The sequence below is a fragment of the Eptatretus burgeri genome, chromosome 9 (assembly GCF_056783735.1).
Source record: "Eptatretus burgeri isolate ZD-2024b chromosome 9, Ebu_testis_v1, whole genome shotgun sequence".
Taxonomy (NCBI): domain Eukaryota; kingdom Metazoa; phylum Chordata; class Myxini; order Myxiniformes; family Myxinidae; genus Eptatretus; species Eptatretus burgeri.
Window position 1 is genome coordinate 124,138 of NC_140969.1, and position 24,403 is coordinate 148,540.

Below are 24,403 nucleotides of genomic sequence, written 5' to 3' on the forward strand. Positions count from 1 at the left end.
ATCCCCAATCATCACTGATCCTTTTCCCCAGCCACCACCACCACCACACTTCACCTCAACCACCTTCATCCAAAATGATTTAATTATTGAGATTTTCTTTCAAAGAGTAAAAAAATATTTAAAAAGCATGAGTTGTATTTGGAAAGCGTCACCCTTAATTTGATGTTTGTTCCAATTTTCTTGTCATCCCAGGAGCGTTCTTCATCCGTCACTCCAATTAATGATGTTTTTGAGTAAACAAACCTGAATGAAACAAAGACAGACACAAAGTTCATAAGTTGAAGGTGTATTTTGAAAGGGGTCACCATGTGCCTCTCCGCACTGTGTATTCACTAGCATACCAAGGAGAAGCACATCTCACACAGTTTGATTATTAAATTCGTTTATTATGGTGACTTCACAATCAAAACCAATGACTACACCATCAAAATGACGAAAAGTGAGTACTTCTCCAAACAGAGAGCCAATCAGCCTTGATGTGATTGAAATTGAATGTCCTGCTGTTGCCAGACACAAAACCACCAGACTCGGTGTTGCATTGGAAAGAGCATAAGCTGAGTCTGGGAGTCCATGGTTCAAAACCCAGTTGAGTCATAGCTCTCCTCCTCTTCCCTTTCTAAGGGGTGAGGTCAGATGGACCAAAGCATCTGTCTTGCCTTGACCACGATACTCCTCCACCTTCCTCTGTCCTCAACCAACTTAATCAACATAGCAGAGTCCTTAAAAAATGGTGCGTGCTCATTCCTTGCTTGACGCTCAGCATTTGAAAAATGAGAGAGCATGGACAAACAACCATAGGTCGGCAAACATTCCACAGGCTTGATGAGCCAAATGACCTCCTCCAGCATGGAAGTTCCTCGAAAGGGAATGTATATTATGTTAATGAGAGTGCACAAATCTAGAGGAAGTAATGCGATAGACAGGGATTCACACAATGTTTTTTAATGGGTTCTCCAATGAGTACCAGCACTTCTCAGCTTTATATGCATCCTTCTCCTCGATAAGCGTCAGCGCTCTCTTGGAATGTCCGTTCAAGACGAGACACTCGCAAACCGCTCATTCTTCGTTCCGAATGTCTGTGAATCTCCTCTTATCTTCTTCCTTTTCACTCATGCATTCTCCTTAGATCGATCTGTTTTTCAATCGAACAAGTTATAATATTACAATATAACAAAAATGATATTGTTATAATTTGACGACTTAATGTTGTACACTTAAGTTTTGAAATCACAGAATATCAATGATCAGAATTATCATGGAAGAATCTTACCTCAATGCTAGACTATCTTAGAAAACCTTCCATCAAAAAGCCTCTGTTGTGGTTGTTGTGCTTTTGAGCTTTCCTAATATCATTGAAGTACGAATTTGAATTTCGTGTTTTTCTAACTGCGCATGAGTACCTGTGTACCGGTTATGTGAACTCGTGGTTGTAGAACCAAAAGGCAGTTTACTGGCGCACAGTGGCCCTTTCAACTCATGATGTAGGATCAGTAACATTCAGAAGTTCATGCTCACAGATGGAATAGCCAGCTTAAAGTTGCCTTCCAAAAAATGGAAGATGAGTCATTGATTTGGGATCCTGCAAAACACCTCTGACTTTCTTGTATTCTATTTCTGATGTGCCTTTCAATCAAAATTAAATTAGTTTCACTCATTAGTGCCTGAGATAGCAACATTCACTTTATCCATATCAAAAGAGAAACCAAACCACAACTTATCAAAACAACATCTTCAATTTCTCACCACCTCACCGAGCTCTGAAGTTCGTGCTTTGCCGAGCTGCACTGGTACGTAGAACATCGGCCGTCATCAAAGGTCGGGGCCAAAGATGCAAAAAGCGGAAGTTTGAGTTGATCATCTAGTGAAGGAAGAAGGAGGTGTTGGATGGAAAATGGAGGCTTAATGAATGTGGAGGTAGACAAAAAGTAAAATGAAAGTAAAATGAAAAATGGAGGCAGTATCCTCTAAAATGGAGGCTCCTTCCTCAAAAACATGGTGGCACTTTGTCAAGTCTATCTCTCGAATATGCTCCTCCTCGATCCTTTTCCTCATTTCCAATGGCACTACATATCTTTATATCTCTATCTCTATCTCTATCTCTATCTCTCTCTCTCCACCCCTCCCAACCATACCCAATTGCTCCTGGACTCTCGATTTTGCACCTGAGAAAGTGGACACGTTTCTAGCAACCCTCAACTCTGACTCCGGAACTGAACTGGACAGCATCGGCTGAAGATTCTGAAAAACATGCTCTGCTGCTCTCTCCCATTTCCACCCTGTCATTTACCCTGGTCATCTACGATCAGCTTGGACATCAACCAGCATCATAGCATGACATGAAAAGGTGCAAAAACCGATCACCTAAACTACAGACCAATTAGCTTAGTTACAATAATCAGCAAGGTCATGGAATCGTTCGTTGCAGTTGACATAAAATCATTCCCTTTCTCCACAGCCTCATCCCAGATCACCAATTCAGATGAGGATGAGGTCTCACTACCTTGACGTGCTGCTTCTCCTGTTCCAACAATGGATGGAGGCTCTCAATATCAGACGTGAGATCAGGGCCGTCTCTCTGGACATATGTCGAGCTTTCAATGCAGTTTGGCATACTGCCTTGCTCTCCAAACTCTCTGCCTCTCGAATCCAACGTCAACTGCATGATTACATCAATGACTTCCTCCACTCTTGTAAGCAACATGTGGCTCTCAATGGAATCCTTTTTTTGCCTCTCCATGTCAAGGTTGGAATGCCTCAAGGCAGTGTTCGAGACCCCGTCCCATTCCTAATCCTCACTAATGATCTCTCTGGAAAATCCTCTTTATCGCTTTGATGATGACTCCACCCTCTGCCATGGCATCCCTCATCCTTCTGACAGGCAGCAGTTTCTTTCATCTCATCAGACCTTGACAAAATCACAAAGTGGTCAAACACTTGGAAGAGGTCCTTTTAGTCTGAGAAATCCCACACACACTCTCTGTTTGTCTGTCTGTCTGTCTGTCTGTCTCTCTCTCTGAAAGGACCATACCACAAACCATCCCATCTACTTTCTCAACAACCCTCTAAAAGAAGTTCAGTCATTCAAACTCCTGGATCTTAGCAAACACTCAACTCCTGGGTCCTGGAGGATGATCCAGAACTGCAGGGCCGACTGGAGTGCTCAGTTCCTCAAAACCGACCACAGGCTTATTGTAGCGACTCTGAAGTTGCAGCTTAAATCCAGGAGAACGGTACCATCCCAGCCTAGGCTGGATGTTGGCAAGCTCAAGGATGACGGGGTAGCTGAGGAGTTTGCGAACAGGCTGGGTAGGGATTTGGGGGTCTGGGTGCTTTGGGGAATCCTGAGAAGTTGTGGAGTGCCTTCCAGACCACCATCTTTGATGATGCTGGTGGATGTCTTGGAACTCACTGAAGGGCAAAGAAGAATTTTGTCTCTCAATGGAAACTGGATACCATTCACCATAGTCGCAGGGTCAGACTTAATGGACTAGCTGAACTATTCAGAGAGCTAAAACGTAAAACTGTACATGCGCTTTGGGTGGACAAGGAGGCCTATGTATGAGGAATCTGTGAGGGGGTAGAGCAACACCTGTGGTCAAGTGATTCTCATCATGCTTACTGTGGAATTTGCGCATTGTGTTCCTCCAAGCCCGTCCCTTCGGTGTACTGCAGTGAGAGCAGAGGGTGTGGGCTCTTGACAGGATAATCCAAAGTGAAGGCCTGCTGGGCCGGTTACTTTGAATGGCTGTACCAGGCTGATCCACCAGCGGTTGAGTTGGATGTCAGGGGTGTTCCCATCCCTATTGCTGACCCTCCAATCAACTGTGGTCCACCTTAGTTTGTGGAAACACAGGATGTGGTGAACCGGTTGAAATGGAGTAAAGGTCCTGGGATCTGTGGCACCCATGCTGAACTTCTCAAGGCTGGTGGAAATGCTGTACTGGTGTCATTGCATGCAGTTCTGTGCTCTGCCTGGAACACAGGCATCATCCCAACTGACTGGAAGTGGGGCCTTGTTGTTCCTCTCTGGAAAGGGAAGGGTGATCGCCAGAACTGCAATAACTTACGAGTGGTGACGCTGCTCTCAGTGCCGGGCAAGGTGTTTGCTCGGATAATTAATGACAAGTTTCGCCACCATCTGCTTGAGCACTAGCATCCAGAACAGTCAGGCTTTACACCAAATAAGTCAATGATTGACCATATCATTGTCCATCGGGTCCTCACCGAACACAGACAAGAGTTTCAGCAGGGGCTGCTTGCAGCCTATGTTGACCTCTGAAAAGCATTCAATTCAGTGAATTGGGATGCTCTCTGGAGGATTCTTGGTCTTCTTGAGGTGCAAGATAAACTGATCAATCTGACATCTGAACTATACTCTGGCACAGAGAGTGCTGTGAGATGTGATGATACCATCTCCGACTTATTTCCAGTCGTTACCGGAGTTCGTCAGAGGTGTGTAATGGACCCCATACTTTTCAGCGCTTGTATGGACTAAATTCTGGGGAGGATGTCAGAGAGATCAAGCTGTGTTGCATCGTTTGGGAATGTCAAGCTCTCTGACCTTGATTTCGCAGATGATGCAGTCATCTTTGTGGAGACTCGAGATATCCTTTTGTGGGCCTGGGTCAAAACTTTTGGGGGCCTGGGATCATGGGTTTTCTGGGTCAAAACTACAATCCAGGCTTTCATTGACATCTTGGATGCTGCCATCTCGTCTGTACCTGTTTGTGGTGAGGATGTTGAGGTCACCGAGAGATTCACTTATCTTGGCAGTGATATTCATGTCTCTGCTTGCTGTGAGCCAGAGGTGAATAGATGTCTGGGTCGGGCCTGGGGAGTCATGGATTCACTCGATCATGGGGTGTGGCAAGGTTGGTGCCTGTACAGGAGGACTGAAGTCCAACTTTTAAGGTCCTTGGTGCTTCCAGTCTTGCTGTACAGATATGAGACTTGGAATCTGACCAGGGATCTGAGATGGAGACGAAATTCCTTTGGTACCAAGTCTCTTTGGAGAATCTTTGGTGATCGCTGGTCAGACATTGTGTCCAACGAACGGTTGCTGAGAGAGACTCAAATGAGATTTGTTACCTGCATAGTCTGAGTTTCAGCTGTGGCTGTATGGACATGTGGCTCATTTTCCTGACTGATCCTGCTCACCAGATTCTTTCAGCAAGGGAGCCTCGTGAGTGGAGGAGGCCAATGGGCCGACCACTTGCCTTGGGGTTGCAGTCGGTTGATCAGCATCTCAATGAGATGGGGATGGGCCAGGCATCTGCCTGGGGGATGGCCAGACGGAGGCCTCTGGAGTACTGAAGGAAAGTGGACGCAGCAACGCGCTGCTCCGGCACCTGCTCCCATACCAAAGCTGACCTGACCCTCTGCCCTCTCTGTGTTTTGTCCCCCACCCCTGCCCCCCACCAGGAATCCACAGGACACAAATGGCGCACCAGCAAGCCCCTCTTCATGGAACTGCTAAAATCCAGAATTACTGCTCACCTCCACTCATTTATTTCTCTTTATTCTCCCCACCTGTGGAACCAACTTTCCCATTCTTTTCAATCTCATTCTAACGTCCAGGTCTTCAAGAGAATTGTTCTCCCCTTGTGCTCTCCCTTGCCCCTCATCGTTACCTCAATCCCTTGTTTGTCCGTCTCCACCTATTTTCTCCCTTTGCTCTGCTGTTGATATTTCTAACTTCTCCTGCTGTTCCTTTTGTTATGTTGCATCCGGATTCGTTCTGTGTTCGAGCTCTTCCACAAGCCTTGACTCTGTATATCCCCAAAAAAGTATTGAAAGATCAACGATGGAGTGGAGAAAAATGTGAGATAGAATTCACACATTAATTTATGAAACGTGAGTGAAAAGCATCCCACCTTACGAGTCTTGGAGGGTTTTGGACGGATGCGTTGCAATAAAGGTGAATTTTCATAAGGTGTGAACTGAAAAGCCAACATCTGTGTTTGCTCAACCATCATTTCTGAACATGTCAGCGGGGGATAAAAACATTTTCATTGTTTAAAGCAAAAGGTTTTTCAAATTACATTTCTTCATCAGCACATATATCATGTCATTCAATCAGTGAACCAAATACAGAGATCTTGCATGCACGTCTTCCTGTTCTGGAGTTTAAAGGTGAATAATAAAACAACACGTGATGTTTGAATCTGGGGTGACAGCATCATGATGAAAGCGTAAAACGTCCCCCTGTCAGTTATGTTTTCACAAGTAATAAAAAAAAGTTTTTTTTAATGTGAAGGGATTATTTATTTATTTGTGTGCAGCCTGCGGATGCTTGGCTGCATCATTTTCTGGAGGCACAGCTGTGTTATTGATGCCATGCCCCTGAGTAGATGTAAAATGTTGCTTCTGGGACACCCATTCAAATGAATGGGAAAAGGGAAAAAACTATCTGACCCAAGCACCAAAAGCTCAAAATGAGAGACTCACTTGCTCCCCCTGCCATACAAGCAAATAGCAAATTGAAACTTACTGATTAAAGCACTTCTTCCCCCCAACATCATCACAGTCCTTTCATATTTTCATCATACTCAAAGAGCGAACCAACGAATATTTGTCCATGTTCTTAATTTTCGCGAGCTTATACGTCCATGTTCTTATACTTTCGGGAATAACTTAATTTTCGCGAGCTTATACGTCCATGTTCTTATACTTTCGGGAATAACTTAATTTTCGCAAGCTTTGGCTTCTTTCATTCAGAGACTGGAGTATTCAGAGGAGTACTCCGATCTTGCAGATCAATCTTTTTCATAAGAGAGGTGAGATCCTTAAACCGATTGATTATTTGTTGTTTTATACAGAATTAAATCACTATACGATTAATAATTATTATCTTGCCAAAACGAAGTTTTTGCAAGATATGTTAGTCAGCTTGTATGTTTTTTTTTATTTTTTTTGTTTGTTTGTTTGTCTGTAATCACGTATAAAAAATTCTGCAGAGCACAGTTATCATTGGAAATTTTTGTAACTTCGCATATCAGAGGCCTATAGAGGTCCCTTTCAGTGCACAAAATTTTGAAGGTCAAGGTCACTTTGTCGCAAATCAGCGGAGTCGATGAAACCATTATTTTTTGAGTAATTTTGATCGGATCGTCTTCAAACTTCATGGGAATATAGTTCATGGTCTGGCGCTCAGCTGATTAATTTTTGGTGGCGATTGGCCTTGACCTTCATGGTTAGCTCCTGAGGTCAAACATATTTGACCCCAAGGTCAAATTTTCAAGTTTTAGGAACCATATCGTGTAGTACCTCAAATTGAACACCTCGAGGAGTGCTTTCTAGATATGTCAAGCTTGAGACATTATGACGTCATTTGGTGACGTTATGAGGCAAAAGCATATTTTTCATGGTTACTCTGTAGAACGATTCTCACCGGAATCTCTCATAGACAGATATTCCTCAAGGAGTCGCTCCTGGTGCATAGCAGCTCTGTTCACCTCAGTGTGACCTTAAAGAAGTCACACGTGGTCACCTTTTGGCAAGATACGGGTCACCCTGCGGGTGACATTGGTTTATTGAATTTTTTTTCTGACAGGTTGTCCCCATAAAACAACATCATTAATAGCTGACGTTGAAAATGAAGCCAAGGCATATCATGAAGAATGGCAGAAGATGAATGAAATCCTTGGATATCTTCAAGAATTTTGAAGAGAATTAAAAGGTATCACGTCTCGGAGGTTGGAAGACCTTTCACACCACCTGAGGTTGGATAAGTCAAAAGAAAGGTGAGAAATTATCCCCCTGTCTCTCTCTGTCTCTGTCTGTCTCTGTCTGTCTCTGTCTGTCTCTCTCTTTCTGTCTGTGTCTCTCTCTGTCTGTTTCTGTCTCTGTGTCTGTCTCTCTCTGTCTGTCTGTGTCTGTCTCTGTCTGTGTCTTTCTCTGTCTCTGTTTCTTTTGGTGTTAATTGCGTGTCGATCGTTAGATATGACTAAGCTTAGGGATGCTTCCGTGTTTTTGGTGTCTCCTGTGTTTTTCGCATCTAGTATTTTTAATCAAAACCTCGTCTTAGGGCCCTGTCACACCTTGACATTTTAGCCAGTGTATGGCAACGTATCAAAATGTATGTAAAACGCTGGCATACGCTGAACTATTGATGTTTTTTTTCAGTTTTGGGCGTATTCATAACAAGTTGGACGTATGCATAATGTATTAGTAATGTACACAGAATGTTTCGATAATTTATAGATGACTTATACCAACGATTGCTTAGCGTGTTGTCGGCATTCACAACCTATGCCCAACAATAGTTTAACTTCTGCATAGCGCGGCAGCGTATCGCCGATGATCACGTGGCGGTAGCCTATTAATAGGCTGCCGCTCAATGATTTAAATTGCTGCCGCTCGACTATTTAAATGGACGCTGCCGCTCGACGATTTTAATCATAACCAAGCTAGACATGGAAGTGTCAACATCACTGTCATGCCGAAGAAAACTTCGAAGAATGCTGCAAATAAGTCTCCTGGCCGTGGCCGTGGACGCAGACGCAAGGAGGATCCATCATCACCCACACCCTCCCCATCACGCTCACCTACTACTACTAACATGAACCTCTTCCTACTACTACTACTACTACTACTACTACTACTACTACTACTACTACTACTACTACTACTGACATGGACATCTACTCAACATGGAGTCTGGAACACTGACGGGTTCCTCCTGTGAACCCCATTTTTATATACCATTTCCCCTAAACGCTGTCAATACACCATTATACGGTAGCTGTAAGTTAGAAACACATTCAGTAAGTTCTGTGGTCGTCTGGAAGACGTCAAATATATCTACATACGTCAATATGCGTTTGAGATACGTTACACATAGGTTCAAAGCACATTACTCATAGGTTAGAAATAAGTTTCGGGTACGCTCGACATTAGCTCGACGTATTTCAACTTATGAGTAACTTACAAGAAACGTGTCAACATGCGTCAACGATCGCATAACGTGCCTACAACTTATGGCCAGCGTATGCGGAACGTGTGAGTCATACGCCGAGCAGGTCGGAAAATTTTGAGCATGCTGAAAATTTGTCGACGAGCTCGGCGTACTACGACGTATGCCGACGTGCTTCAGCGTGTTTCAGCGTGCTCTTAACGTTAACAAAACTTACCCATAACGTATTCGACGTGTGCCAGCGTTTTACAACAATTTTTCATACGTCGGCATACACTGGCTAAAACGTCAAGGTGTGACAGGGCCTTCAGATACGGATTCCTGTTTCACATCTATGTTGCATCATAATTACACAATGGCTCGACACGCAATGCATGGACTTCCACTTGTTTTTGTCTGTTTTGAACCACGGAGTGTTGACTCATTTTCAATTATTTTTTTTCAGTTTAAATGCCTGTCTGGATGAATCTGGCACAAAACTCAATCTTCTGGAGGTAAATGTGTTATTTATAATTTTATTAATATTGTTACTTTTGAGGGGGCGGTATGCATTCAAAGGGTAATTAGGATGTTTAATTAGGTATGCCACGCTGTTCGAGTGTAACGGGATCTCGATGTAATAAGTAGCAATTCAGTGGTGATAAGTTGTCTAGTAAGTGTCCATTTCTTCAAGGGGGAAATGATAATTGTCACGTAATTAGATAGGGACACGGGATAGGGTAAGTGTGTCTGCGTAAACCCCTTTTAGTATTCCCTGGAGGCTTGCCGTGACGTCACAGGACAGTGCTGCGGATGGCTCCGCCCCGTGATCACGATTGGCAGAAGGCGACGGCGCAGGGCCAATAAAACGGCTCGATTGGAAGTGACGAGGACGGGAGGATAAAAAGGCTCTGTTCGGGGAAAAGGCGAAGAGGAAGAAGATCGGAACAGAAAAACTGTTCTGGTGGAGGCTGTTGTGCTGGGAGCGTGTTGTGTTGTTGCGCTGATTCGGCCCTGGTTTCATCGTGTCTCGAGGCCTTCCTGTGCCTCGTGCCTCACCTTGGTTGGCTCTGGGGTTCTGCTGGCTCGGAGTATGGGGTCGAACGGCGGGCGGACCTGCCTCCCTCTCCTGCTCGCAACTTGGCGCCAGAACTGGTTCCCTGGGAGGCTGTGAGCGGACTTGAGCCAGGACCAGGAGGTCGACAGCACCAGGAAGTGTCCCCTGCCCCTGACGAGCACAACACCAGCTCGTCCGACGCCAATCCAGGGACTGTTGAGTCTACACCACGGGCCAGTCTGACCACGAGGACCAGCAACGTTGTGTGTGTGTGTGTGTGTGTGTGTGTGTGTGTGTGTGTGTGTGTGTGTGTGTGTGTGTGTGTGTGTGTGTGTGTGTGTGTGTGTGTGTGTGTGTGTGTGTGTGTGTACCTGGCGCCTTAGAGGGTTTGAGATTGGTATATCCATTGGAATTGTTTGTGTTTTCCCCACGCCCGAACCCACACCACCATCCCGTCGAATCGCCCCGGATCCCTCTTCTTGCCGAGTCTTGTTATTTCTGGTTAGAGAAATAAACGTTATCAACTCAGTGAAAAGCGACTCGTGCCACCTTCCTCGTCCCGTTTGCGGTAGAGCGATTAGAACCGCCATCTTTGGGTTATAAATAAATAAACCGCCTCCATCGTTTCGGCTCATTCTACGTTGGCGGGACTGTTCAAGTCCCGTGAACGTCACAATATCATTATATAATCATCTTTCTAATCCCTAATGTTTTCCCTCTGTTTTGAATGGAATATGGTGATCAAGTTTCAAAATCACAAACCGTCGGACTGCTGCGAAAGATTTTGTTCAATGTTTTCAAACTTGTTTAATTATGTATGCTTTACTTACAATTATTTAATTCTTAATTACAAAAAAAAGAATAAAGGAGGTTTAAAGGGGAGGGTGGGGGTGGGGGAGGGTTTGGGTTGGGGTTGGGGGGTAGGTGCGCTCCCCCAAAGACTCAACACTCCCACTCATCCCACCCCTCCCCTCCCCATGTGTGTGTGGGGAAGGGTGGGGGGTGGGATGAGGGGGTGTGATGGGTCAAAGGTGGGGGTGCACAAGGGGAAGGGGAAGGGGAGGGGTTGAATAGGTGGGCTTGTGTGGGTGGGGCTTGTGTGGGTGTAAACAAAGAAGGGATGGAGCAATTTTTAAATTAAATAAACATATTGTATGTGGGGAACTAATAAACTAATCACTAATCATGTGGATGTGATTGTGTGGGTGGGGCTTGTGTGGGTGGGGCTTTCATGGATGTGGTTTGTGTGGGTGTGGGGTGCATGGGTGTGTTTTGTGTGGGTTGTGTCAAAAAGGGATGGAGTCAAAAAGGGGCGGAGTCAAAAAGGGGGCGGAGTCAAAAAGGGGCGGAGTCAAAAAGGGGCGGAGTCAAAAAGGGGGTGGAGTCAAAAGGGGGGTGGAGTCAAAAGGGGTGGAGTCAAAAAGGGGGTGGAGTCAAAAGGGGTGGAGTCAATTTTTTATTTTTTCCCCTTCAATTTATTATCTTTGTCTTTTGTAATTCCTGTGAATAAAATGAACCTAAAATCTCTTCCCCCTCTAAATCACATAATTTGTAAGTTCAAGTCACTGTACCGATTACATCAACAATTTTAAAAAGTTAATTTGGCCATCGCTTTGTATAACTTTTTTCAAAATGAGATTTCTACCTGTATTTTCTACCAAAAATAGACGACAGCTCAACACCTTTCTTATCCTCCCCCCTCCCTCCCCCCACGGGTCGAGGGAACTGCTCTGAGGTAACTCGCCTCTGGATTGGACGAGGGGGTTGTCAGGCAATCAGTGACCTCCCCTTATTGGACGGGCCGAACACTCCATCTGGCTGGGGTGGAGTCGGCCCTGAGGTGATGAGCCTCCTGATTGGTTCGGTGGGGGGAAATGGTGGCCATCCGTGATTGTAGGAGGTCTGGTGGGAGGGGGCAACAACCACCCTCCCTCCGTGCGTGTCTGAGAACCCAGACGGAACAACCAGGGGAGCACCCTATTCCCCATCCACCCTTGTAGCAGGGAGGGGGGATTTTGGGTCGGCTGTCGGGCCGGCCGCTGTCGATTGGATGAGCTCACGGTGGGCGGAGGGAACCCCACCCCTGTACATGACACGTTGCACGTGGGCGATGGATGGCGATGGTGCGAAGAACAAAGGATTGATTGGATGGGCGTTGGGTATTGCAAAAATCTAACTAGAAAGAAACTTCGCAGTGCACACATGTAATTCCCTTTAGACATAGGGTGGAATCTAACGAAACACATCTTTATTGAAATAACTAAGCTTATGGACTGCTGTCTGTTTGTGTGCAAATGGCTTCCAGATTCGTAACACTATCACGAAATGAATATAGTGTAAATTTCATCATTTCAGATGAAGCAGAGACCTAATCAACCGCTTCAACTTCTTGTGTTCCAATATACAAATGAACACTATCAAACATTTTCTTGAAGAAATCATTTACGAGTTTAGCATTTGTGTTATTCACAGCCTTAGCGAATGTAAATTTATACAACAAGAAACTTTCGGTGAGATTCAAATTAGTTTGTTGATTATTTATTTCAAAACATTTTGTTCTATTTGTATTCCAGTCTGTTCCAGTTATTGCATTTACCTTGCAGTATTCTTCTTTTTAAGTAGAGTTTGAGATGACAATGGTATCATCCAAATCATAGATACTCTCAATTGCTTCCATACTTGTATTTATTTAGGAAAAAAAGATGTTAAAACTTTTGAAACCCTGACCCAAGTATTTGAATTATTTTCTGTCGTTCTTGGGGAGACAACTGAGTTTTGCCATTCTTAATTTCTTTTATTGCTTGTAATTTATGAGATTCCTTTTGGGCATCTTTGATACTCTTTATAGCACCCGCTACATTTCCCACGGCAGAAGCGGTTGGACCTATTAGAACTTTATGTTTAAGAATAGTTGAACCTATACCCATTGGAGTATCAATTATCCCATCTCCTTTATTTCTAAATTGATGTCCTACACCCCGTTGACTTTTTGGTCTGTAGTATCCTCAACCAAGATACATACCTTCACCCTTATACTATGGGGAAAGGAACATCCCATCCACTGTAATTATTTTATATTTTCCCAATTCATGTTTCCTCACAATGGCCATCGTATTTATTTATTGGAAAATTTCACGTAGGTGAATTATGATGGATATAATTTCTGCATTGAAGGAAATCATATGATTATCTTAGTTGGTTTTCTTAAAGTTTACTCTGTATATGGTTTTTCCTGACACAGGTAGATAAACCAGATTTTTGGGTTCCATATTGAATTTATAACAAATTAGAGTTGAGTATTGCCTGAATGAAAATATTGTATTTGTTCTTATTCCATTATTATAAGCACCATCAATCCAATCATAGTGAATTAATGCTGAATTTATACCCGAGGATATTTGAATGACATTATCACTGTAAAACGTTCCATTAGTTTCAATCTTTTTTGAGGAGAAACCCAATAACTCTCTAAATGAATTATCAATATTGTGAAATCAACTTTGTAATTCTTTTTAAGTTTAATAGTTGATTTTGAAGTTTGTTTTTGAATATCTATAAAAAATATTTTTGGTGCATCACCTTGTTCTTTCACAAGGTGAGCAATTTCTCCATTGATGCAATTTCTCCATCACCTTTCAAAAATTTATCAACATTAATCAACTCACAAGAACAAATAAAACATATCCCTTAAAGAGATGTCTCAACTTCTTTCATACGAAAGAACGATTAAATCAACATTCAAAATACTGTAGTAATCAAAAATCAACCGTAATTAATATACCAAAAGTAGGAAAGAAAATATCATTCAAAGATTAAAACAAATCTCACAAACATCCATTTGTGATAAATGCTGATTTTGAAAGTATCCTTGAAAAGATAGATACTGTTTCTCCAAATCCAAATAAATCATACACAAATAAATATCAAAAACATACTCCTTGTGGTTTCTGTTATTATATCAAATCATCTGTTGGTGATAAATACAAGTTAGAACTTTATAGAGGAGAAGAAGAAGTTTGTTAGACGATTGGAAAAAGACTGTATAAGACTGAGAGAAATAATGGTTAAAACCAATAAACTAATGTCATTAACAAAGGGAGAGAAAAAGGAATTTAGGAAGAATAGTATCTCATATTTGTGAGGAGAAAATTGAGGGAGAGGTTAAAGTTAGGGATCATTGTCATCTTCGTGGAAAATATAGAAGTCCAGCTCATTCCTGTTGTAATCTTAATTAAAAGCCCCCAAACTTTATTCCTGTCTTTCTTCACAACAATGCTCACTATGACACATCTATTTCTTAATGAACTTTCAAAGACATCTGAAAGTTTCAGAAATATGTCTGAATGTCTTTCAAACACATTCAAAGACATATTTCTGCAATTCCTAACACAGATCAAAAATACGTCTCATTCACAAAAACAATTCATACATCCCCCATAACCCATATCAGCTTTCTTGACACATTCAAGTTTATAGCAAGTCCATTATTATCTAAGTCAGCATCATATATTAAAAACTTTCTGAATGTTAAATCACATTTCTCAAATCAAGAAGAGATTGATCTCTTATCACAAAAGAGAATATATCCATTTGACGATATGGATTCATTTGAGAGGTTTAAAGAAACACAACTTCCATCAAGGGAAAGTTCCTCTGGCAAGTTGAATAAAACCCATATTTCCGATAGAGATTATACACAAGCTAAAATGGTTTGGGAGAAGTTTAATATAAAGAATCTTGGAAAATATCATGATATGTATCTTAAAACTGATGTATTGTTATTGGCTGATGTGTTTGGGACTTTTAGAACAGTCTGTCATAATAAAAATTCTTATGGATTAGACCCCGCTCACTATTACACAGCCCCAGGTGTGGCTTGGCGTGCCATGTTAAAAATGATAAAACAGGTTTTGGAATTAATCAGTGATATCGATATGCTTTTAATGCTAGATTAGGCTAAAAGAGGAGGAATATCTCAACTATGTTCCAAGAGATATGCTGAAGCAAATAACAAATATCTTCCTGATTATAATAAGAATGAGGACAACTCTTACCTGATGTATTATGATGCTAACAATTTGTATGGGTGGGCTATGTCTCAATATTTACCTTATGGAAAACTTGAATGGGTTAAAGAAAAACATTATGAAAAAGTTTTACAAGACATTGTTATCTCCTCTCAAAAAGAATTGGATGAAGCTGAAGTTGGATATTATTTTGAGGTTGATTTAAAATATCCAGAAGAACTTCATAACAAACATAAAGACCTTCCTTAAGCCCCTGATAAAGAAAGTCCAAGCAAAGAATGGTTAAGTGATTACCAACAGTCATTTAACATGCAAGGTAAATCTACAGAAAAACTACTTACTGCATTAAATGATAAAGAAAGTTATGTTTTACATCAAAGGAACTTGAGACAATATTTATCTGCTGGATTGAGAGTTCGGAAAATTCATAGGATTTTGAAATTTAAACAAAGTCATTGGTTAAAGAAGTATATTGATTTTAATACAAAAAGGAGAACAGAAGCAAAAACAGATTTTGAAAAGGACTTTTATAAATCAATGAATAATGCTGTATTTGGAAAGACGATGGAGAATGTTAGGAATCGATAAAACATAAGACTTGCCACATCTTGGAAACAAGCTTCAAAGTTAATTCATCGACCAAGTTTTAAGCGAGCGGAGGTGTTTTCAGAGAACTTTTGTGCTATTCATTTGAAAAAAAGAGTATTGAAATGGATAAACCTATTTATATAGGAACATCAATTCTTGACTTGTCAAAGTCGGTAATGTATGACTATTACTCTAATAATTTAAAACCAAAGTATAAGGACAATGTGTCATTGTTATATATGGATACAGATAGTTTTATATTAGAAATTAAGACAAGTGTTGTATATGAGGATATGATTCATAATATGGATATATATGATACAAGTAATTATAAGTCAGGTGATGTGTTGTTTTTATCAAAGAATAAAAAGGTTATTGGTAAGTTTAAAGATGAATTGGGTGGGAAAGTCATGAGTGAATTTATAGGATTGAGATCAAAGTCTTATGCTTTTACGTATATTGATAATAATAACATTGAAAGGTGTGATAAGAAGCTAAAGGGAATAAAGAAAAATATAATCAAGGAAACAATAAACTTTAAACATTATTACAGCTGTTTAACCTGAAAGAAGGAAGAGTATAGAAAAAAATGACTACAATCAAGGGCGTAGCCAGAAGTCCAAAAGCGATGAGGCGAAAAGAGGTGAACTTGGTTGATGCGACGGTGCGCGTAGCGCAGCGTTGCGAGCGCCAATGGCGTGAAGCTATCACGGCGAGGGGTCTGGGGGCCACTCGAGGCCCCCAGAAGCCAATGCATTTTTGATGCCCAGAAACCTATTCTTGGCTAATTTCAATGCTCAAAATTTTAAAATGTTAATTTCAACCACATTAATCATGAATATATATATATATATATATATATATATATATATATATATATATATATATATATATATATATATATATCCATACAGTCAAACAGTAAATTTTATTTGTGTCAAAACATTTTAGCCCCCATGGTAAACCCACCCCGTATTCTCACCACGCCCAACCCCACATGTTCTGTCATCATTCAATTGCAATGACAGAGCCAAGTGCACGAGCTGGTGCCTCATGAGATCAATGTACTGGGAGGAGGGTTGTTCAGTCACTGTCGGGGGGGGGGGGGGGGGTATTGTCCTATTTAGGTATTGTGATAGGAGTGGAGATAAGAGCATTCAGAGCACTGCCGGGTAGCTTTGATAGTTTACTCCCCAGGGAGCTCAGATGGCCAGAGGGCTCAGGCCAGATCATATTTCAGGAAATGAGCGACGAGGCAACTGCCTCGTCTGCCTCAGCCTGGCTACGCCCGAGACAATAACAAGTTATAAACATCAATTATACACAGAAGAGGTAAATAAGAAAGCATTAGGAGCTTTTGATGATAAAAGATAAAATTTAGAGAATGGATTCAATCGTCTCCTTTATGGTTATAAGTACAAGTGTTAAGATATTGGGGTGGCGATTTTTAATGGGCTGCCGCTGTCTTTTACTGATTTATAAATGATAGAACCAAGCAATAACCAAACCAAAGAGTGGACATGTAATCAGTCTTGGTATTTAAATAGAAAACATAACGAATGTGAGAACTATCAAATAAGTCTTATTGAAGAAATAACTGGGGTAATAGTAGATAAAACAAATAAGCGGATAAATTTAACGACAAATAAGTTGGACGATGTAAAGAAAAAAAATTAATATCCTTGAATGGACTGAAAGCTTTGATGGTTATCAACTGAACAATGGAAAAACAATTTACTACAATGTCAAAATGATATGTGGCTCAGAAGGTGGTCAAACAAAAGCATGAAGAGAAGTTTATCATTTCATCTCTGCTCATCAAAGGGACTTAAACCAAGAACCAAGTTCCAAGTTATTCTTTGTAAATATACTCGATGGAAATGAATGTTATAAGAAAATTAAGTTATTCCCGAAAGTAGAACATGGACAAATATTCGTTGGTTCACTCTTTGAGTATAATGAAAATATGAAAGGACTGTGATTATGTTGGGGGAAGAAGTGCTTTAATCAGTAAGTCTCAATTTTTCATTTGCTTGTTTGGGAGGGGGAGGAAGTGTCTCCCATTTTGAGCTTTTGGTGCTGGGGTCAGATAGATTTTCCCATTTTTCCCATTAATTTGAATGGGTGTCCCAGAAGCAACATTTTACATCTACTCCCCTGTTACCAGCACACTGGGACTCCTTTTGCCAACCTTGGAAGGATCCATCCATCCATTGGGACCATACTCTGTGCAGAGCGTTGGTGCTGCCGAAACAATCTCCTTGGCTATTGGACACAATCCTGGACGGGTTGCCACTCCGACACAGGATACCAGCATTCTGGCACTCATTGTGCCGACCTTGGAAGGATGACAGGCTGAATCTACCCTACCTGTTGTTAATTCAACAACCCAACAGGATCATGAGCCAAGCAACTTAACCATGAAGCCAATGGTTAAGTTACCTGAACCCCATACTCATCATTACCCGCCTCCCTCGTTTGTGCGTGTCTGTCTATTTTCTCTCTCCACACTGCCGTTGGTATTTCCCCCATTCTCCTCCTACTGGTCGTTTTGTTGTTGTTGCATCCTGATCTGTTCTGTGTTCTAGTTCTTCCAAGAGCCTGACTACATGTATAAAAAATTACCCCCGGTTGGGGGTGACGGTCATCGCTGTTTTGACCGTATCACATCGACGATTTTTTCCAACTTTGAAGACACGTGACTCGATAACCAGGACGAATTAAAAAAAAAAACCGGCCCGAGTAAATTTAGATATTGTTCCTTATTATCAGAATACGAAGGAATTTCGAAGATCGGATCATAAACGGCAGAGGAGATAGATTTGGAAAATGGACAATTTCGCAACTTTGGAGTGATCTTGACGTTGACCTTGACCTTCAATCGGGTCAAACGTCATACCTTCGTGCATGCCTCATCGACATCTACCCACACACCAAATATCAAGAAAATCGGAAGAAAAAAATGGGGAAGTACGGACAGACGGACATCGAGACTGATTTTATTCGGTCATCTGGTTAGAGATGACCTAAAAACACAGGTGTGTGCATACGTCAATTAGCAACAAAGAAGCCATGACACCTACCTGAGTGTGGTGGTGTATTCCCACCAACATTGATGGTGTCCATCAATTCCTCTTCATTTGTGCGGTGACCTTGAAAAGGGAATAAGGGTTCGAAGTTCTTTGTAACGGTCAAATAACCGGCCTGCCAAGTTGTTGTTTGACTTCCCTGGAGAAGACATGACAACACGTTACACAAGACCATTTTGCGATGTGTTTTGATGTAGTTTCCTTTTTTTTGAGGTGTATTGTGTTTTAAATCATTCACAACAAGGTGTAAATGATCGAAACCAACAACATGATAAAAACGGTTTAATTTCGGTTCCCTTTCATGGTACTTATACACTGATGTCGTGTTTTGTTTGATACTTTTCTTTCATTAATCTTCAACATCTTATCCCATTCATTTGCTGCACACAAAGAGGAACACAGGCTGAGTGAATCAAGTGGTGTGGTCACGTTGGTCTAATGTTCGGAACATGAGGTGTGCAGTGCTGACTGGTCGATCCAACGGCCTGACTCCAGTTTGGGGTGTGGGAGGGGGGGATTTCTTCCCATCCCCTGATCATACTCTGAGCCTATCTATGTACGAAGGCTGATTAACAAAACAAAACCCACATTTCCCATTTACGGATTGTTGAGATGCAATTTAGGGCTTGTAAGACCAAAGTGGTTGCACCTTATTAAAGACTCAGGAAATAAAAACTGTTCCCTCCTGGATGTAGGAAACCCGACAGGAACTTCCAGGGATTGCAGAGAGAAACTGTTCTTATTCAATCACCAATGTGTTTCAATGTGTTTTGTCTCTTAGAGCCCTGTCACACCTTGACGTTTTAGCCAGCGTATGGCAAGGTATCAAAATGTACGTAAAATGCTGGCGTACGCTGAACTATTGAAGTTTTTTTTTAAGTTTTGGGCGTATAATAACATGTTGGACGTATGCATAACGTATTAGTAACGTACACAGAACGTTTCAATCACATATAGATAACTTATACCAACGAATGTTGAGCATGTTGTCGGCGTTCACAACCTATGCCCAACGATAGTCTAACTTATGCATAGCGCGGCAGCGTATCGCCAACGACCACGTGGCGTAGGCTATTCATAGGCTGCGGCTCGACGATTCAAATCATAACCGCACCAGACATCGAAGTGTGAAGCCGCGATCACACCTTGACGTTTTAGCCAGCTTATGCCGACGTATGAAAAATTTGCCGAACCAAGCTGGCACACGTCGAATACGTTATGGGTAAGTTTTGTATACGTTAAGGGCATGCTGGCAGACATCGTAGTACGCTGGCATACGTCGTCATCAGCATGTTGAAAATTTCTCGATGTACTCTGCGTATGACACACATTCCGCATACGCTGGCATAAGTTGTAGGCACGTTACGCGATCGTTGACACACATCGACACACGTTACTTGTACGTTACTCATCAGTCAAAACACGTCAAGGTAATGGTTAGCGTCAGTGTTCCAGACTCCCTGTTTCTTTTATTTTTCTTCAGTATGACGGTGATGTTGACACTTCGATTTCTAGTGCGGTTATGATTTAAATCGTTGAGTGGCAGCCTATTAATTATATTATATCATAACCGCAATAGAAATCGAAGTGTCAACATCACCGTCATCCTGAAGAAAAAAATACCGAAGAAAAAAAATAAAAAATAAAAAAACAGAGTCTGGAACACTGACGCTAACCATTACCTTGACGTGTTTCGACTTATGAGTAACGTACAAGTAACGTGTGTCGACGTGTGTCAACAATCACGTAACGTGCCTTCAACACGTTACTCATAGGTTAGAAATAAGTGTCGGGTACGCTAAACATTATTTCTACATGTTTCGATTTATGAGTAACTTACAAGTAACGTGTGTCGACGTGTGTCAACGATCGCGTAACGTGCCTACAACTTATGGCCAAGCGTATGCGGAACGTGTGGGTCATATGCTGGCATACGTCAAAAAATTTCAAGCATGTAACATTTGACTTGCACCTCGGTGTACTACGATGTATGCCAGCGTACAAAGACATATGCCAGCGTACGACAAAAAACCAGCATACTACGACGTATGCCAGCGTTTTAGCCAAATTTTGCATACGTCAGGCATACGCTGGCTAAATCGTCAAGGTGTGACAGGGCCTTTACCCTTTACCCAAGTCACCCCAACAAATGAAATTATCTTTTAAAAAGTAAAGAATGAATAACTTCAAGATACAGTAATATACATTATATTATATATATATATATATATATATAAATTTTTTGTAAATTTTACCAAGGATGTATGTGAAGTTTCAATCTTCTGGAAAGAGAAAGCGTATTTCTTTTCCCCATTTGATTGTATTTCTTGTGAAGCCAGCCTGGATAAAACAAACACAGATATTAATTTCACCATTTAAAGGTGTATTCTGAAAGGATCACCATGAACCTTCCTGAACTGCACATTCACTTGTACACCAAGGAAAAAACACATCGTATACCGTGAACACTTCAAAACGAGGAAATCCCTTCAACGATCAATTTTTTTAACAAGTTTAATCTTCCTCCTTAAACATTTTCATTAATATGAAAATTCCACCACCAATCCCAATCAAGCTATTTCATGGAGAATGTTCTCTTGATCAGACTCACATCATTTTACTGATTATAATCACATCATGCATTGGATGTCATGGCATCTCAGGCGAACTCCACACATGGCTTACTGACTTCCTCCACTCTTGTATCCAACGTGTGGCACTGAACAGAATCCTTTCAACTACTCTCCCTGTCATGGCTGGTGTGCCCCAAGGTAGTGTTCTGGGCCCAGTCCGATTCCTGATCTTTATCAATGATGTGATTGACTATGGGAAATCCTCTTTGGCTATTTGCTGATGAGTCCACCGTGTGTCGAGACATCCCAAACCCTTCAGAAAGGCATGATGCAGCCTGTTCCCTCGATTCAGACCATGAAAAAATTCACAAGCTGGTGAAACACTTGGAACACGTCTTTCAATCATGATCAATCTCGCTTTGTTTTTTTTTTTTTGTTCTGTCTGTCTGTTCTCTCTCTGTCTGTTCTCTCTCTGTCTGTTCTCTCTCTGTCTGTTCTCTCTCTGTCTGTTCTCTCTCTGTCTGTTCTCTCTCTGTCTGTTCTCTCTCTGTCTGTTCTCTCTCTGTCTGTTCTCTCTCTCTCTCTCTCTCTCTCTCTCTCTCTCTCTCTCTCTCTCTCTCTCTCTCTCTCTCTCTCTCTCTCTCTCTCTCTCTCTCTCTCTCTCTCTCTCTCTCTCTCTCTCTCTCTCTCTCTCTCTCTCTCTCTCTCTCTCTCTCTCTCTCTCTCTCTCTCTCTCTCTCTCTCTCTCTCTCTCTCTCTCTCTCCCCCCGAATTGACCAACAAACAACCTCCCCACGCCATGCCTCTAATTTATTCACAATCCTTGCTCTTGCATGAGCCTCGACTACGTATAAAAAAATAATAATTAAAATCCTTGTACGTTATTTAAACTTTCATATATTATTACAAAGGGATACAAAAGGTTCCACAAAACCTGTTCACGTCACTTCAGCAAACACAAGGCGTCAATGAACGAGAGTTGACCCCGAGGGAGACCCTCAAACACCAACGAACACTCACTTGCATTGAACATTATTCGATGTTGTTGGGGGCTCGGAGGGTTCCCTCCGGATATCCTTCTCCTCGTTCATTTGATCTTTCTTATCGTTTGGAAAACAAACGAAACGGCGGGTTTTACGTTCAGTTCAAAGGTAAACAAGATGGATCAGGTCGCTCGTCAACCGCTGTGACCAAAACGAATGAACCAATGGACATTGTGACGTCACGGTGGCCGTTGGAATAAAGTAATGACGTCACAGAAACGGATCAGTGGTTTCCAAGACACCAGAATCAACATTCAGTTGATAAAATACAACTTTAAAATAAATAAAAATTGGGAGGACGGGGGGGGGGGGATGGGGTTATATTTTAATAATGAATGTCCCGGCCCGTTTTCTGTCCTTTCTCCCATTGACCCAGCACGGTGCGTATTGAGAATTAGTGAGGCTGTCGGTGCCGAAAGTTGTCATTGGACCGGCGAGGCTTTGGAAACTCCCACTCGGTTACGCCGGATCCGAGTAGGTAACAGCGACTCGGTCCGGACAAACTCGGCCGAGGTTGTGGTTTCCCGGTAGCTCGACCGCGTGGTTAAGCAACTTCCTTCCTTGGACCTGAGGAAGAACACAACGAAAACATTTTAAATATCTGCGATTTATGACTGATTCACCGAGGAGAAAAAACAGATTTTTTTTAATGCACACCAGCTTCGATTTCTTGTTTTCGATTATACACCGCCTAATACATTCCGAGCAAATGTATGGTTAAAAACATGAAGCTGAAAATAAAGGAAAACGAGCAAAGGTGAATAAAAACTACCAATGTTGATATAATGTTGTGCGCTTTAATCGATGGAAACACGCACAATTTTAGTCAGAAAGTTGAGATCTTTCTTTTAAAAACGAACTGAAATGAAATGTCGAAAGTGAAGCAGGTGCAGTAAGTAGTTCGGATGAAATACCAATTGAACATTGTGATAAGATGACTCCACATGGCTTATTATGAGAACGACGAATACGGACTGGATTGGCTCTCACGGCTGAATGTTGAGGTAAACGCGCCGCCATCTTGAGACGCCCATCAAAAGCAACCGCGTGCAATGTTTCTCTCGAGCGAGGTATTTCACGTTTTAAAATTTGTCGTGCCGAACAGCCGATCGATACATTTTCCAAATATTTTTTGCGAAGTATCATTTAAAACCGATCTGCGGTCAAAATGTTTTTGAATGGCTGTTTATTACATGAGAATAGCGTTACGAACCGGACGTGGTCCAAAATTCAATCAACGAGTTCTTTAACTTCGATTCAGATCTGGTTCTGAGAATTTTTAAAGTGATTTTTTCTGAGAGATAGGGCCAAAACTGATATATAGCAGGATATCTCAAAACGTTTGGACAGATTGAGACCAAACGTGGTGGATAAGCTTGTTCGGTGACGAGAACAAGCCAATTAAATTTGAGTTCAGGTCTGAATCCACGAATTGGTCTTGTCATCAAACCAACTCATCCACCAGGTTTCATCATAATCTGTACATAACGTTTTGAGATATCATGGTATATATTGTTTTCGCCCCATCACTCAATGGTGAAGAATCACTTTCGAAATTCTCGGATACAGAATCGATCTTCACCAAAATTCAATCAATTCTTCCTTGTTACATAACCAACCTGCCTTCCAAGTTTTGTCTGAATCTGTCCAAAACTTTTTGAGATATCCTGCTATATATCAGCTTTGACCCTATCTTTCAATCATGGAAAAAAAAATTACTTAAAATTTTTTCGCATCCAAATCCAGATCCAGATCCTCACCAAAGTCGAATGATTTTATCCGTGTCACATACCCAAGCTCTCCACAAAATTGTTCAAATCCATCCACAACTCTTTGAGACATCTTGTTCAGAAACAAACAGACAGAGAGGATGAGGGTGAGGGTGAGGGAGAGCGTGAGAAAGACAGACAGGGGTGAAAACATAACATCCATCCACCTTCATAGGTGGAGGTAACAACAGCTTTTGAATATACATTTTCTTTAAGCAACACACGAAAATTGAGAAGTCAATTTTTTTTCAAAAATATCAATGCAGGATACAAAAATAACCAAAACCACATTTTATAGTTTTAAAAAAACACAAACATGTTCCCCACACAGCATACATGTGACATGATGTATGCTAAAATGGAC

General features: G+C 41.6%; 1 protein-coding gene across 1 annotated transcript; it reads right to left on the minus strand.

The window, feature by feature from the left end:
• Positions 1 to 1,747: 1,747 nt before the first annotated feature.
• LOC147019390 (uncharacterized) lies at positions 1,748 to 22,825 on the minus strand. The gene is made up of 5 exons (XM_085896644.1): positions 22,248 to 22,825; positions 20,910 to 20,994; positions 18,649 to 18,793; positions 5,874 to 5,977; positions 1,748 to 1,858 (listed from the first exon to the last, which is right to left on the minus strand). The coding sequence occupies exons 1-5, from the start codon at positions 22,316 to 22,318 to the stop codon at positions 1,748 to 1,750; spliced, it is 516 nt and encodes a 171-aa protein (XP_085752770.1). The 5' UTR covers positions 22,319 to 22,825.
• Between the last annotated feature and the right edge of the window lie 1,578 nt (positions 22,826 to 24,403).

What these genes read in the sequence shown, in the direction of transcription:
- LOC147019390 (XM_085896644.1), bottom strand. Translation starts at nt 22,318, where the DNA reads ATGAACGAGGAGAAGGATATCCGGAGGGAACCCTCCGAGCCCCCAACA. An exon ending in TCGAATAATGTTCAATGCAA is followed by an intron (nt 20,995 to 22,247) that starts GTGAGTGTTCGT and finishes TGTTTTATCCAG; the next exon opens with GCTGGCTTCACAAGAAATAC. An exon ending in AACCCTCCAAGACTCGTAAG is followed by an intron (nt 1,859 to 5,873) that starts GTGGGATGCTTT and finishes TTCCTTCACTAG; the next exon opens with ATGATCAACTCAAACTTCCG.